Consider the following 14,881-nt stretch of genomic DNA (forward strand, 5'->3'; position numbering starts at 1 on the left):
CAAAGCAGCTTATTGCTTCTCTTCCCAGAACCGTGAACACTTACACAACCCCGTGAGAGGGCAGCCAGCTAACAAGGGACACACAACAAAGCCCCAAACCCTCGGGTTACCCTGTCAAGATGAGCAGGATTGCCGGCGTTTTACGGCGTACGTTTGGAATATTTCGCGATCACGTCGGGACAGATCATTTGGGCAATAAATATTACTTAATACCCGAACAGAAGACATGGACAGGTAAGATGAGCCTTATTGTGCTAAAATTAGCCTGTCGTGAATTTGTTGACAGTCTCGATCCCTGCAGGCTAATGAAGATAACTTCTAAAAGCAGCGGATTAAACTTAATTTAGCAATTTTCTCCTCCTGACACTCCTCTGCCTGTGCAGGCTGTGGTTGTTTTTATGAGAAACTTAGCTTTCCTTGCCCGGTGTGTTTTCTATACATATACTGTATTCTAGTGTAACACATCCTAATACTTCTTACGCTGTGTGGTGCATGTGTCACTGCTCCCCTGCTAAAATGTGTTGTTGTGGACATGACTTTATCTTTACCCTTCCATCCTTGTAGTATAAAGAAGTTGCCACTAGATGGAGCAACCGCCTCAGAAAGATCATCCTTTTCTTGGTGTTTTTTTTACTAAGATTTTAGTTTGTACTTAATGCAGCTAACAGCAGTAAAGATTTGACTCATTTTGGGGTCAGACGTATGGCAGCTCTACTCTCACTGGCCTCCAAAGAGGAGAGAGTCCTCCGCTGATGAAGATGAGATGATTACTTGTCTGTGATGAGGATTTAGAAGGAGGTCATATATCCCTACTGAGACATGGCAGTGCTACAGTATGTAATGTTCAAGCCAAGCAGTAGAACTGTGTCATCAGGCTAATCCATGGTGGGATACCACTGGTGTCCTTCACACCGTCTCTGACTGTTCGAGGACCAAGGACACGCTTGTTGGCCTTGCAGATTCAATGCCCAGTCACACTCTTGACTCTTTCTCCAGTTGTCCTGTCTTTTCGTATGAAGTATCTTGTGTCTAGAAATGAACGCGGTGAGGTTAGAATGACTCATCGCAGCAAATAGAAAGGAGGTTTGGTGGCATCCTGATTTAAGAGACACTTGTTATTTAGTACTGAACTGAATATCATGTTTACCAAATGACTAAATTTTCAGTGATTATGTGTCATACCCATACTTGCACATGAAATAGTTTTTCTGGATGGGGGGGGGGGGGGGGGGGGGGGGCATATTAGTGCACTAAGTGTGCGTTAATCCTATTTTTCCCCGTTTATTATTGTTATCATTATTATTATTAGACTCTATTGTCCCCAGGGGGAAATTCTTTTTCACAGCACGGATTCTGCTTGACAAACTGACAGTCAGACGGTAGACATGACAACACAACAACAGCAGACTTAACAATATTTCACAAGACAACACTTCCCACTACCTTTACACATAGAAAAACACCATTAGCTCATTAACAGCATCCAGACTAGAAATCCCACTTTCCCCTCCCTTTATCACCATAAATCATCATCAGCAGGGGTCTTACCCACACTATAGGCCACAGGTCAAGGGTCACAGGTCTAAGAGCACGGCCTTTGCTTTCTCCAGACATGATACTGCTGGTTAACCAGCCATGAACCGTTGGCTTATTAGTAACAAAGGATTATGCCTTGTGATATTTGCCAGTGTTATTAGTTCACTCCAGCTCCAGATGCTGTATTTTTCTAATCTGGAAACTACACATTAGTAATTTAGGAATAATTGTATCCCACCCACACATGCCTGTGTTTGTCTCCCTCTTTTTTCTCAGGAGACAAACAACCAAGCTGCTTTCTTTTTGTTGTTTTTTTGCCGAAAAGGGACCGGCCTCTGGCAGGTTGCAAGCCTGGTCTCTTTCTGACTGAACTTGACTTTGTGCTTCACCTTTCCTCAGCAGTTTGTGGAGAAACTTGCGCCCACCTCGTATTTATAATTCATTACAAGGCTGCTCCTCCACCCCTGACTGTCAGACTATTCAAATGAGACATCACAGAAGCCCATTTCCTGGCACGCTACAGGCTACCGCATTCACTGTCCAATCACAATGACTGACACTGTGGAGTGGCTGGCTGGCCTGTAGAAAAACTGGTTGTGAACAAACACACTCATACACAAACTCGTATATACATTCATGATAAACAAATAGAAATGTATGGTGCACACATTTGCCTCTTTTTTTTCCTGCCACTCACCCCGTCCAGCCTTGTGGAAATAAAGCAGATGCATTATTCAGTCCATATGTCTTGCTAAAGCGAGCTCTTTTTGATCTTAAACTGATAGGCCAAGCGTGGGCTCAGGGCCTTGAGGCATGGACCGCAGGGCTTTCCACTGCAGCATTGAGTAGTGGTTGAAGTAGGTGCGGAGTCTATCTCCTCTTCCTTTCTCTCTCTTTCTTTCTCTTTCAACTCTGCCTACCTCTTGTATCATTTGTCCTTGCTTTGCTGCTCACATTTTCTACCTCTCTCAATATGTTAACTTTAGAAAACTGGGGCATATGCAATTTCGTGTGTGGTAGGCTATGCTAATGGTTGCTAGGACAGAAACAACTCATTTTTAATGTGAATCTGTCCTATCTGATACCAACAACTACCCAGGCACCTCCTTAGGTTGGCCTCTTTATTTGCCTCCAGTCAGTCCTTCCTTCTCTTGCTCCTCCCTTCATTGCTACTTCTTGATTTTCGTCCTTTGAAGCCAGTCTAGTGAAGATTTCTATTCACAACATTGCAGCAATTCAGCAGTGTGGAGGCTGGGCCCAGCAGAGAGCCTCTCTCTATCCCCCACTTCTCAGATGCTGCTGCACATCAAAATGAAAAGGCCTGAGTCTGAAGTACATGCCTGGAGAGGGAGAATGTCTGTCTCTCCCTCAGTTTTTAGAAACGGTCCAGCTCAAGAGGCCAAGTGTGTGCTGCCCCACAGAGAGAACTATGCTATAGGCTGTGGAGCACCACTGATTGTGAGAAAGTCACTGGCAATCTGGCCAGTGGTCTTTAGAAGGTCTTTGCCTTGGTGTTGTCTCCATAGAAGTGAATAGAGAATCTATATTCTTCTCTACTTCTGTGTGCGCCTGTCCCCCAGGCCCAGCTCTCCCTCACACTGCATGGGGCGCCATGTCATGCTGCCCAGATGAAAGCAAAGCATTCTGCGGATGGGCTCATTCGTCTTCAGCAGTGGGCCTGCAGCTTTGACGCCTGCCTTCCCTCCCTTTATTTAGGAAGAGAGGCACGCTGACATTATCGGCCGCTGCAGGCACATTTGAAAATAATTGCCTGTATGATTGCTATTTTTCTTACCTCTTTGAGGAGGTGTAGCCTTTGTCTTGGAATCAATGGCTGCTCAATACTGGACAGAGGAAAGGCAGTTTCCTTTCATGTCTCAGTGAAAAGGATGTATTTTTAGCGCTATTCATTTTAGCAGTGTGTGCCATGCAGTTTTAATCTATTGGTCCTCTCCACTGTGTGGAGAATGGAAAGGATTCAGAGGTTCTTCAGAGGTGCGCCACACTGTTGCAGAGAAAAGATGCATTGACTTGTCGTCCTATCACTATCCCTCTCTCTTTGTCTATTATTTATTTGATTCCCCAGCTCTGTTCTATGAAGTGAAAAACTGAAAAGGCCTCAGTTCTGCTATTTCAGGATGGGTGACTCTGGGGACCGAGGGAGGAGGTGTGTGTGTGTGTGTTGTTGTACTAGTGTGTGTGTGTCAGTGATTGTGTACATGTGTTTGTGTGGCATAGCAGCTACACTACTGTGTGTGAGCGTGCATTTGTATCTGCTTTGTATTTTTTTTAAGAAAGGGGAAAAAGAAAATTCTGCGATTGTGTGTTTTCTCTCCACTTCATGCCCAAACACACTTAACACAACAACAGATGGCTGTGTGTCATCAGAGCGTTGATTCAAGCCGCATATTTCCATGGAAAGAGTCACAGCGGAGAGAGACGAGGGTCCAAATGGCTGTTTATTCTGCCACAAGTCATCCCCAGGGTGTGATGAAGGAAGGTCTATCCTACAGTAGGACACCACGTCAGTGTTTACCATGGAATGGCTATGTCCAGAGCTACTACAGTAAATCATGTTAATTGATCTGCAGCTTTGCAATGCATGGGGTTTAAATGAAGGTTGTTTAATCATTATAGGGAAACCAAGTGGGTTCAACTCATTTTGCTGTATGCTGGTTGCCAAGTGTGTATTTGTATGTGGTGGAACATCATGGAGTGGCTTAACTACTTCATTAAAAAGGCATTTGAAAAGATAGATGCTGCAAATGAGAAACAGGCACCTTTATTTCTCATGGTAGAGCATTACAAATGGGCCTAGCTCCAATATCAGTACTTTAAGCATTTTCGGGGCCATTAAACACTGCCTATCTACAGCAGAACTGTGTCTGCATACATGTCAGACTCCACCTTTCCTCCTAATTTTATGTAAACGTGATCGTATGTACATCCTGCAAACCGATCGGCTGTTTTCAGAGCAACCATAGACAATAAATTAATCATTTTTTCCCCATTTGCTCTGCAGGTGATTTAGTGGCCATTGCATTCATGTCTCTCTCTGGTCAGATGGCCAGCGAGATGTTTTGACACCTCTGGGCTCCTTGACTGTCAGAAACTCAGTGAAAAAGACTGACAGACAGACAGACACACAAGCAGACATCTCCTGGAGCCTGCTGCTGCTTATTCAATTCAGAATATTTTAATAAAGCAGACAGGCAGAGAGAAATAAGGCTAGGAGTAAAGGAGGAAAGATAAGGCCGAGGGAGCCTTGGAGAGGGTGGGGTATAGAAAGTGAGTGACAAAGAACAAGGGGGATGCTGACATATGGGGTGAAATTATATAGTGGGGGAAGAATGGAAAGAGTGAAAGTGAAAGGAGGGTTTCTGACAGAAAGAGGGTGAAATGAGTGGGTGGAACAGTCAGACAGATAGAGGGGGAGAGAGAGAAGGTGGAGGTAGGTTAATGGAGGGAGAGAGAGAGGGAGAGAGTGGGGGGACCGAAGGTGCAATGGAAGGAAAAGGAAGGGGGTTGGATGAGAGTGATGGAGGTGAATAGAAAGGGGTGGACAGCTTGGTGTATGGACATCACACGCATGGGCCTCAGAGGAGCCGGGGAGGAAGGAGGGGTGTCCACACCACTCCACGGCCTCACAAAGGACACTGACTTTGTGGCTCACCATGGTCTTTCTTTTTTTTTATATAACCTATCAGGCGGGGAGGAGACTTCAAGAGGATGGGTGGTCTTAAGTAGAAGGGCCTAAAGTAGTAGTTAAAAGTAACACACAGGGGAAATCAAAGTATTCTTTTCAGCACGTTATTACTTTTATATGAATTATTCTCCTCTGTTCTGCTGTGAACCGCTCAAGCCTCAGCGGGATCGACAGCAACAGGGACAAACAGAATGAGGGCTGAATAAAAAAAAAAAAAAAAAGAACAGCAGCAGGCCTACTTTACGCTTTAAGCTCCTCCTCTCACCAGAACTGATGCAAAACAACGGCTGGCCTTTTCCCTCTAAACCTCATCCCGCATCACTAGGCTCAGGGCTCATAGGTAACCATGGTTACAGGCCTCACACATCCCCTCCATTCTTCTTTTTTTTCCAGGAGAAGAGAGAGGAGAAGGTGTCAGTGTTGGTACCTGGTTGCCCTTGTATCACCGATGCTTATCGGATCACTCCATCTTCATAAAGCTGTCCTTTACCATGCACGTACGGGCCCCCCATCCCTTTCCAGCACACAGCTCAGCTGGAGAGGAATAAAGCAGGATCAGTCCAGGCTGATGGGCTCGCTGCTTCAGGGCGGCTTTGTGTTCCACCATTATGTCAGGCCTGAAACTGGCTCGCACAGTTTTTCAATTTCATTTATTTTGTCAGGGACAATGCACATTGATCAGCAACACTGTAAATGTCAGTGCTAGCCAAAGGGCTAATTTTCCAACTGTTGTCCCTCAGCCAGAAGTTAAGTTAGCCACTCAAAAAACAAGAAAAACACGCAACTATGATAAAAACATGAGCGAATAAAACATGAAGCAGAGCTGAACTGGATAAAGAGCTTAGAGGAATAAGGCAGCATCATGCAAAGCAGGATGTAAAAACCTACTAATTAATAATAAACAACGTCAGGCAGACAATCAGCATAGGCAGTTAAAACATGACAACACATAATCGCATTACAGAGGACATAAAGAGATAAAACCAGATGGGACAAACGGACAGAAAGGCAAGCACGCAGCAGCTAGGTACGATGATACGTCTGGTTGCTTTTTAATCAAGATGAATTGCAAAGGAACGGTAAGAATCAATGTGTCGTTTATTTAATGGAAGGATGTTTCAGAAATGGGAAGCTCTTACTTTAAAAGCTATCTGGCCGAAAGATGTTTTCCTCCTTAGAACAGCAATCATGAAGACTGAGAAAGCTGCTCCTTCTGCTGCCTGCTGAGAGGGAGATGAGATCCATGCTGTTGCAAGTGTTGCAGGCTGTTCAGAGACAAGTGAGAGTGGTGTTTCTCAGGTTAGGCTTTGGTGTTGGTGGGGAGGAGCATGGGATGCAGGTCCACCAGTTGGACTCAGATGCAGGGATCTCGTTCTGTTTTATCCTATGTGAGTGCTCTCCATACCTGGATGTTGCCAATCGAAGTGTGTTCCCCTGACATCCCGCGTCTGTAATCAAAGACAGTGCAAGAGAAAAGCACAGCCCAAGACACCCGGAATGACATTGTGGAGGTGAAAAACCTCTCAGGTCGCCCCCAGCAGTACTCACCTGGGAGCTCATGTGTGAAGTTGGGGTGTGTGTGTGTGTGTGTGTGTGTTGAAGCAGGTGATGGAGTTTAGTGGGGAGTGTTCAGGGTTCAAAGAGCAGCCCTCAGAGCGCATCACGTCTTATTCAAGCGAACGGAAAAGATAGGCATACCTGCTGTTTGATTGGCTCCCGATCTCGCTGCCACGGCAACCCCTCACCCATTCTGCCTCCCTGTCTCCTCCCTTCCTCCCGGTCCTCTCCCCACCCCCCCGGTTCCTCAGCTAGGCTCACAGATGAGTCGCGCTCAGACAGGTGAAATGGCTCATGAATATTTATGGCGTGGGATTTCATTCCTCCTGCCGCTGGCCCCTCCCCCCTCTCCAACGCAGTGCTGCGTTTGTCCTTCACGGTGAGAGGCAGCGTCCTCACTCCTGTCCCTCAGGTTAATCTGCCTGCTCTCAAGCCAGTTTGTTTGTGTGTGTGTGTGTGTGTGTGTGTGTTTCTGTTTGTGCATGTGTGTGTTTGATGGGTAAGTAGGTTTCCCCCTAGTGAGTGATGAGAAGGCAAACCTGTCACAAGGGGGCCCGCTGAGACTGAGAGCTCCTACACCTTACACCCCCCACCCCCTCCCTTTTCTCTCTCTCTCTCTCTAGCAAAATAGCTTACATCCAGCTTAATGAACATCTATGTCAGGGATCCTCAAGTATAGACTATGATGCAAACTTCAAGATTATATAATCCCAAAAATGCAATGGTGACTGTATTAATATTGATGAAGTGGGTAAATCTTAATGTGAATATTTAACTGCATTTCTCTATTTAATATAATCAGAAATAGAATACGTCAAACTTTGGACAGATAAAGAAGCCATCTTTGTTGTATGTTGACTCACATTTGAGATTTCAAGGTGCATAAATTGTACTGACATGATTGTACCTAGGCCTTGGACTCTGGTAACATGATGCACATCATTCATTGTTTTTTTTTATTTCAAAGACTAAATTCTTATTCGGTTCATTTGAAAAATAATGTATAAAAGTTTAGATGTCTGCGTTTTGTGGGGTTTTTATTGATGCCATTTTTGTGTGAGCGTCCTGTTTTGTGACTGGAGGAGCTGTAACAGTCAATAGTTGCAGCTTTTAAATATGAAGTGTTTATCGCTTTTCTCCATTTTATATAAAACCTTGTGTGGGGAGGTTTGGACTGTCAGACAAAGTAAGCAATTTTAAATAATCACTATTTATAAATGTATTACAGACACTCTGATGTGTGTCTTTGTTTTGGAAGGTTGAAAATGTAAAAAAAAAAGTATACAACAAAGTAAAAAGAATTCTATTGACTAATAAAGACAGTAATCATTAAGTACAGGTAGCCCCTGGAGCTGAGAAATCAACTATGCAAATAATGCACCAAGCCAGCCAATTCTGTTATGCTACATTACACGAAGGGCAGGGCTGTATACGCACTAATTGCATTTTTCAATAAACCAAGCGTCCACAAGTAAGGCTGTTGCTTTTATATTTTTAACTTGCACATTTGTTTTTACCAATTCTCATATCTGCTCCTGTGAGGAAATTTGTTTCTTTAGAGAAGTGTCGTGTTTCTTTCGATCTGTTGTGGTAGAATGATACATAGCCTTGGCCTGTGTGTTTTTCCGCTGTTGTCCTAGATCAGAGATTACCAAGAGAGCGAGATTCACCCCAATCAGACTGACAAGCCTCCTCCCAATGTGTATGTGGTGGGAGGATCAGCCGTGTTTCATAAATATATGTACATACTGTATTTGTTATTCAAATCCAAGGATAAAAGCCGTGGTGGAAGGGGTTTAGTCATGCTGCAAAAGCAACAAGACAAGAGGAGAGCCATGTTGGAGTGTGACAGAGAGTGGAGGGGGAGATGCAACCTAGCGGAGAGAGATAGAGACAGAGAAAAAGTGGGTGCCTCTCTATGCTTATTAGTTAGGCATTAGCTGTAGCTAAGCACATTGCTTGTGGGGACTGTATCATAATTGTACCATTTCAGTCTGCTGCCACCCACACCCAATGCAAATATGGATACAATCTGTTTATAATTAGCATACCTGTTAAATGTATTTGGTAGTATTGCCTAGAGAACACAGCCTTTTGTTTACTGGCAGTGGTCTTTGTTCTGCTATCGTGGGGGTTTTCTAAGAAAGAGTTCCTCAGAAGACATTTTAAGGCATACGTGTAAACAAATGTGAGGATCATAGACTGTGTTTTACACATTACTGGGCCAGCTTTGCAGATAAGGTGAGAGAATGCAGTGTTTTTTTGTTTTTTTTTGTCAGACCTCAATATCAGGAAAGTAAAGCTGCAGAGCTGGAGCATGTGAGGCCCTATAGTGACAATCTAGTGGGAACCAAAGCAGAACCAAAGCAATACTAGCCTAATTAGCTGACCTGATTACTATATAGGCTGGATAAAGTATGGAAAGGAATCAGCCTCATAACAGCACATGCATGAAAATGTTTTTGTCTTCATTGGAATGAGTTCAAAATCGAACAGATGAACTTTTGTTAAGAAGGCACCAGCGGAGAAACACAGCCTCCCGCACACACACTGAGCCACTTTGGAGTGCCATCATTCATCCATCCCCGTGCCGTAGCTATCTGTTATAGCTGAAGTAAACATTAAGGCCATCAGTCTGCGGTGTGCATGGAGGTGGTTGCCTCCATTTGTCCATGTCCAGTCAGCTGCGGAGAAATGGTGATGGAATCCTGACAGATTGTCTGTGTTTTGGAGCGTGTTGTTTTCCTTGCCCATCCATTTCTCTCCTCCTAGCCATGTTTGCCATGCATCATCATCTCTCTCTCTCTCTCTCTCTGTCTCTCTCTCTCTCCCTCTCCGTGCTTCCACCTCCTCCTTCCTTGCCTCATCATTTCTTAGAGGGATGGGAGCGATGGATGGACATCCGCCTACCTGCGGGGAGAAACTACGGAAACTCAGCACTTGTTCTTACTGAACATTGTATGAAGCTCTGTAGCGTCACACAAAGACACAACGCAACTGTCTCTTTTTAATTCTCTTGCCCTGTCTTATTCCGTCTCTATCTCTCTCCATTGCCACCCCCCCCTCTACCTTCGTCTCCATGTCACTGTGTGCCAGCCAAACTTGTCTAATCAGCAGATTCGACCAAAATAATTGGCGGTGGCCTTGCTGCTAGCGAGCGTCGTGCTGTATACAGATAGGGAAAGGAGCACTTAATATTCCATGCAGCTCGTGCCTCTCCTGTTCTCTGTGATATCTGACCTCTTTTGTCTCCTGCTCGGCTTGATGTTGATTTTGGAGGGCATTGTTAGCCAGAGTGCTGTGATTGGAAGAGGTTGTCAGTGAGGGGGGCTGTGGTTGGTTGGGTTAAAGGAAGGTTGATTTGCATAAAGGCTTAGCCCAGATTTGGAGCCACTCAGCGAGATCTGAGGAGAAGGGCCCGAGGGCCACGAGGTAATCATCCATGGCCTGTCACAGCACTGTCATCCCTCTGTGTATTTGTGTGTCTGTGCGTCCGTCTGTATCTGTGTGTCTGTACGAGCAGGAGACAGAGAGCATTGTGTCTGCGCCCCTTTGTGTTTGTTTGTATTCCTTTGCGTTTTGCATGCATCATTGTTGAGTGTCTCCGTCTCACTCGTGCTCCCTCTCGCTCTCTTTCTCTTTTTGCCTTTTCTTTGGTTTCCCAGGAAGGCTAGTCCGTGCCAAGCGGATGGTAGTGGCAGCCAATCCTACAGAATATGAATATATGGAAGGCAGCATACCGATGGAGTGGGACGGTAAGTCTGGACTGCGGCATCACTGTTACATATTTTAACTATCACTAACATGGATAAATGACAATGTTAACAAAAGAGCTACCCAGCAGAGTACACAAAGTGCTGCACAAATAAAATGGAATAACAAATTCATGGCAGCATCTATTGGGGCCTAGGCTAATCCATTGATTTTCTTTTTTTTTTTTATCATACTGTGAGATGGGGGTTGGGAAAAGCGTATTCATGAGTTTATCAAAGACGCCTTCTGCTGGTGTTATACAACCGTACCATAAAATAGTGTTTCAAATTTCTTACAACTGGATACAAACTGTTCCCTCTGTCTCAGACTGGCTTTATCCACCTTAAACCCCTCATCCTGCTTCGCCCCATCCCTCATGCATTTTCATCAGGATGCAAATAAGAAAGGGATAAAAGAGGCCCAGAATCCCTGCGCTAGCTGGAGGAAGAGTTAGAAAATCTCTCTCTCTCTCTCTCTCTCTATCACTCTTTCTGGCTCCCTTTAACCTGCTCTGCTGTGCAGCCAGCTCAGCCAAAATAGAGCTCCTTAAAAAGATGGGGAAAAAAAGATGACAGACAGACACAGTTCTGCTCAGGAGGAGAAAGAAGGACAGAGGTACTGATGGAGAATGACAGAGTACAGAGTGTGTACTTTCAAATTCTAAGATCAGAGCAGATCCACACTTTCTCTTCTGAGACACAGCACTCAGTGGCCCGGCTCTGCCTAGACTAAAGCAGTATCAGTGTTTTTGACTTTCAGTCTGCATGTTTCCCTACAGTTTGCTAAGTGAAATGAAACAACACAAAGTGAAAACCCTGGATGCATTTTCCCAACTAGCTCGGTTACTCAGTAGATGCACCGAGCTACTGTAATGCCCTGAAACTCAGTGATGCTATAGCCGCAGCTTTTAAATATGACGGCAGGTTTTGTTTGTGCAGCGTATGCTTGTGTGGGTGTTCTCACTCTTCTTTTTTCCTCCTCTCTCCTGCTCCTCCAGCTTGGATCCGAGGCAGACGGAAGGAGCCCCCCTCCATCGAGGTACGTCTCCCCGCAGCCTACCCGCTGTGCTGATGGTTGGACTCAGGGGGCCTGGATGCAAGGGAGGGAAAGAAGCAAAGATGGAGAGGGAAGGCTTTGATTTGTTTTATCTTACAGTTTCGAACTGAATCCAGGAACTTTGGGGGACAGGTGTTAAAATAAACAGCAGCTGAAGTGCATTGATGGCGAGACGGAGAGCAAAGACAGCCGCTGAACAAGGGGCTCACTGACACCATGTCCTAGTTTACTTTCTTTTTTCCAGCAAAAGCCTGCATCTCGGCTTTTTGTGTTTTATTTCTGGCAGCTTCCAAGATGGGAATGGTGAAGGAGTGCAGTTTTTCCCCTTGTGTACCTCTCACTGGGTTTATTGCTCTTTAAACGTGAGAATGCTGGAAATTATTTGGCTGACGAAATGTGGGTCTATAGGAAATCCCTTGGAAGGCCAATACCCAGGCACTCTTTCTATCTCTTTCTCTCTCCCTGCCAGTGGCCAATGCCATCCCCTGCCTCTACTGCCAGAACATTCTCTTCCAATTTTCTGCCTTGCGTTGCCCAATAGCTGCCATCGACAGCTGGACAGTGTTGATGTGGCCAAGGCTTCACTCCCAGCACATTACCCTACCCCTTGTCACGCTCCCTCTCTTCCCGGTCCAAGCCGACATAAATTGATTGGATTAAATCCTGTCATTAACAGGCTGGAAAAGCAGCTCAGTATGTTTGTCTCCCTCCCCAAAGCGGGGCTTTTTGGCCACAGCTCTCCCCTCTCTTTTCCAGTCCTTCAGTTCTGCCAACACACAACAGCATTATGCTCAGTCCTCCCTTACTTTTTGGTTTCCCATGCTAGGGAGAGGCTAACATCACTGGACACTAGCTGTGGCTCAAGTGGGTGACTATTCCAATAGTGGACTGTGTTCAGGTTATAATTGCTTCCATGAGCTGGAATGGTTGTTTATATTGCGAATGTCTCCTGTCATGTTAGTTTACCAGTCTGTTCCAAGCACTACATTTTTTTCCTAACCAGGGTTTATTGGACCAATATAGGTTAACTGAACACGCTCGTTCTTTTTCTAGTAAATGCCCTACTTAATACTCAACAGATACACTCATTTGTTCCTGGAAGCTGCCCAGTGCAACTTCTTGTCTCCTCTACTTTTGACTAGTGAGCAGTTGGCTTTTAGTGCATTGCTTCAAAGACAAAACGGAGGCAGTTGAATAGGTTTGGTAGATGATGATGAAATGGGTTTGGAGGGCGATATGATGATACATCTGTCAAGCATCAGAGATTTTACCATACCATTTTCACTGTGGTAGCTGTCCCTTTTAATACATCTGGGTAGTCACAGTGAGTTATGTTGTAAATGAATGAGCCCGGATGCATTATTTGATTATTTTTAAAATATTACTTTTACATCAATGTGACGAAGAATTTAATTTGTTATTTTTCCACTTCCACCCATGCAATCCAGTATTTATAACTGATGACACAGATTACAACATGTAATTTCAGGGTCTCTGCAAATATTCATTTCTTTTCAAAAAAGACCTTAGAAGGTATTAAAAATTCGTGCTATTAATATTTTTTTCTTGTCTCCATAAACAGTAACATCAGTAATCACTTTTACTTATTACTTTTTTGTGTGTGGTTGTGGGCTGCTAGGATACTTTTTACATCTATAAACTACTAGTGGGACTGTTGTGACAGTGGATTGCATGTGCAGGATGCTGTTTAGTCCTTTTTTATGGATTTTCTATCAGCGCCATCAAACGGGTTGCAAGCACTGCCAACCACAGCACGTAGGAAGCTCATCCGCTCATAATGGGGAAGTTTTGATTTGACCAAAATTCAAGATTTTTTTTCTTTCTGGTTGCTGATTAGTGATTAATTATATTCCCTAGGAATTATTTTTATAAATATATAAATATATAGCTGGGAAGTGCTGACAAATGTGATGTGAATGCCAATGAATTCAAGTACTTAATAAATCAATCAAGGCCAAATAGTACCTGCTGGTTTTCCATCATTCTTTGACTGGTATGAGCTTGAAAAGTTGCATTCTATGTGGTTTTAGAAAGTGCTTAAATTGTCTTCAGAAACCCTGAATTTGCTCGCCTTTCCCCTTGTGTATTTCATAGGAGCTGCTGCAGAATGAATCTTACAGGGAGCAGATCAAACTGAAGGCCATGGAAGTTGAGGAAAAAGATCGGGTCCTACAGGCCAAGGAGTATGAGGAAGGTCTAGTGGCAACTCCAAGGACTTTGGCCAAGGGCCATGCAGCTTCCACCAGCTACGGAAAGGAGGAGATCAGTGAGGACCCCACCAGCAATGCAAACACATTCCAGCCTGGCTCCTGGATGCCCACTCCCAAGAAATAGACTGTGACGTCCATATACACTGAGACTACTGTAAAATGTAATATAATCTAATAGGAAAGCCCTGCAATAAATACTACCCATGTGAAACTTGTATTCACTTTTAGCTGAGACTTTGAAATTTAATGTTAGAAACACCTTTCAGTATAATGCAATCCAATTAAACAACACCACAAACTATGATCTCAGGAATTACCAGAGTTTGATCAACTCCTCTCCGACTCCGTCTCAAATCATTCAGCATTACATGTTTCACAGAGGGAGTATTCATTTCAGAGCTGTTTTATTGGACTGTATTACATAGCGGTTTCTAGCAGTTTCAATGGTTTCTATTTTTCCAGTCCCTCATTGTATACTGCGTATATACACAAGACAATAACCATCACTCATTTTAAAGCTGACTATAAATATAAATAAATACAATTATTTAATGTAGTGGAAAGATCTGTTAATAAAGCAAAGAAAAACTGAAATGGTTGTATTTCAGAAGTCGCTGAGTACATCAACTATGAATACACCATTGTGTTTAGGGGATATTATAAGAAACAATTTCTAATAAACTGTCTCATAATTACATTGATACTGACTCCTTGCCATTAGAGGGATACATATTGAATGTTGTTAATTTATGGTGATAAGAACAGACCACAAATATTCAGCGAGAACCAAAGAAACTGCAGTAATTTTAGCTATCTCTCGGAGAGTAATTTTTGACATTACAAAGATGAAAAGTAGAATTTGTTGAGAGTGCACATGGAAAAGCATGGTTATCCCTGTGGGAATATGTAGATAAGACCAATTATATCTAACTGTAGCACGGTGGTGCGGTGGTTTGCACTGTTGCCTCATACCCAGGTTTGCAGTTTGAACCTTTCTGTGTGGAGTTTGCATGCTCTACCCATGCATGGGTGAGTTTTCTCC

At 44.0% G+C, this 14,881-nt stretch overlaps 1 protein-coding gene across 1 annotated transcript; it reads left to right on the forward strand.

Moving 5' to 3' along the window:
* The first annotated feature begins 41 nt into the window (after positions 1-41).
* ndufaf2 (NADH:ubiquinone oxidoreductase complex assembly factor 2) lies at positions 42-14,427 on the forward strand. Its single transcript, XM_070833149.1, has 4 exons — positions 42-234; positions 10,465-10,554; positions 11,550-11,590; positions 13,724-14,427. The coding sequence occupies exons 1-4, from the start codon at positions 120-122 to the stop codon at positions 13,961-13,963; spliced, it is 486 nt and encodes a 161-aa protein (XP_070689250.1). The 5' UTR covers positions 42-119; the 3' UTR covers positions 13,964-14,427.
* Positions 14,428-14,881: the final 454 nt, after the last annotated feature.

The sequence above is a fragment of the Pempheris klunzingeri genome, chromosome 7 (genome assembly GCF_042242105.1).
Source record: "Pempheris klunzingeri isolate RE-2024b chromosome 7, fPemKlu1.hap1, whole genome shotgun sequence".
NCBI classification, from domain to species: Eukaryota; Metazoa; Chordata; class Actinopteri; order Acropomatiformes; family Pempheridae; genus Pempheris; species Pempheris klunzingeri.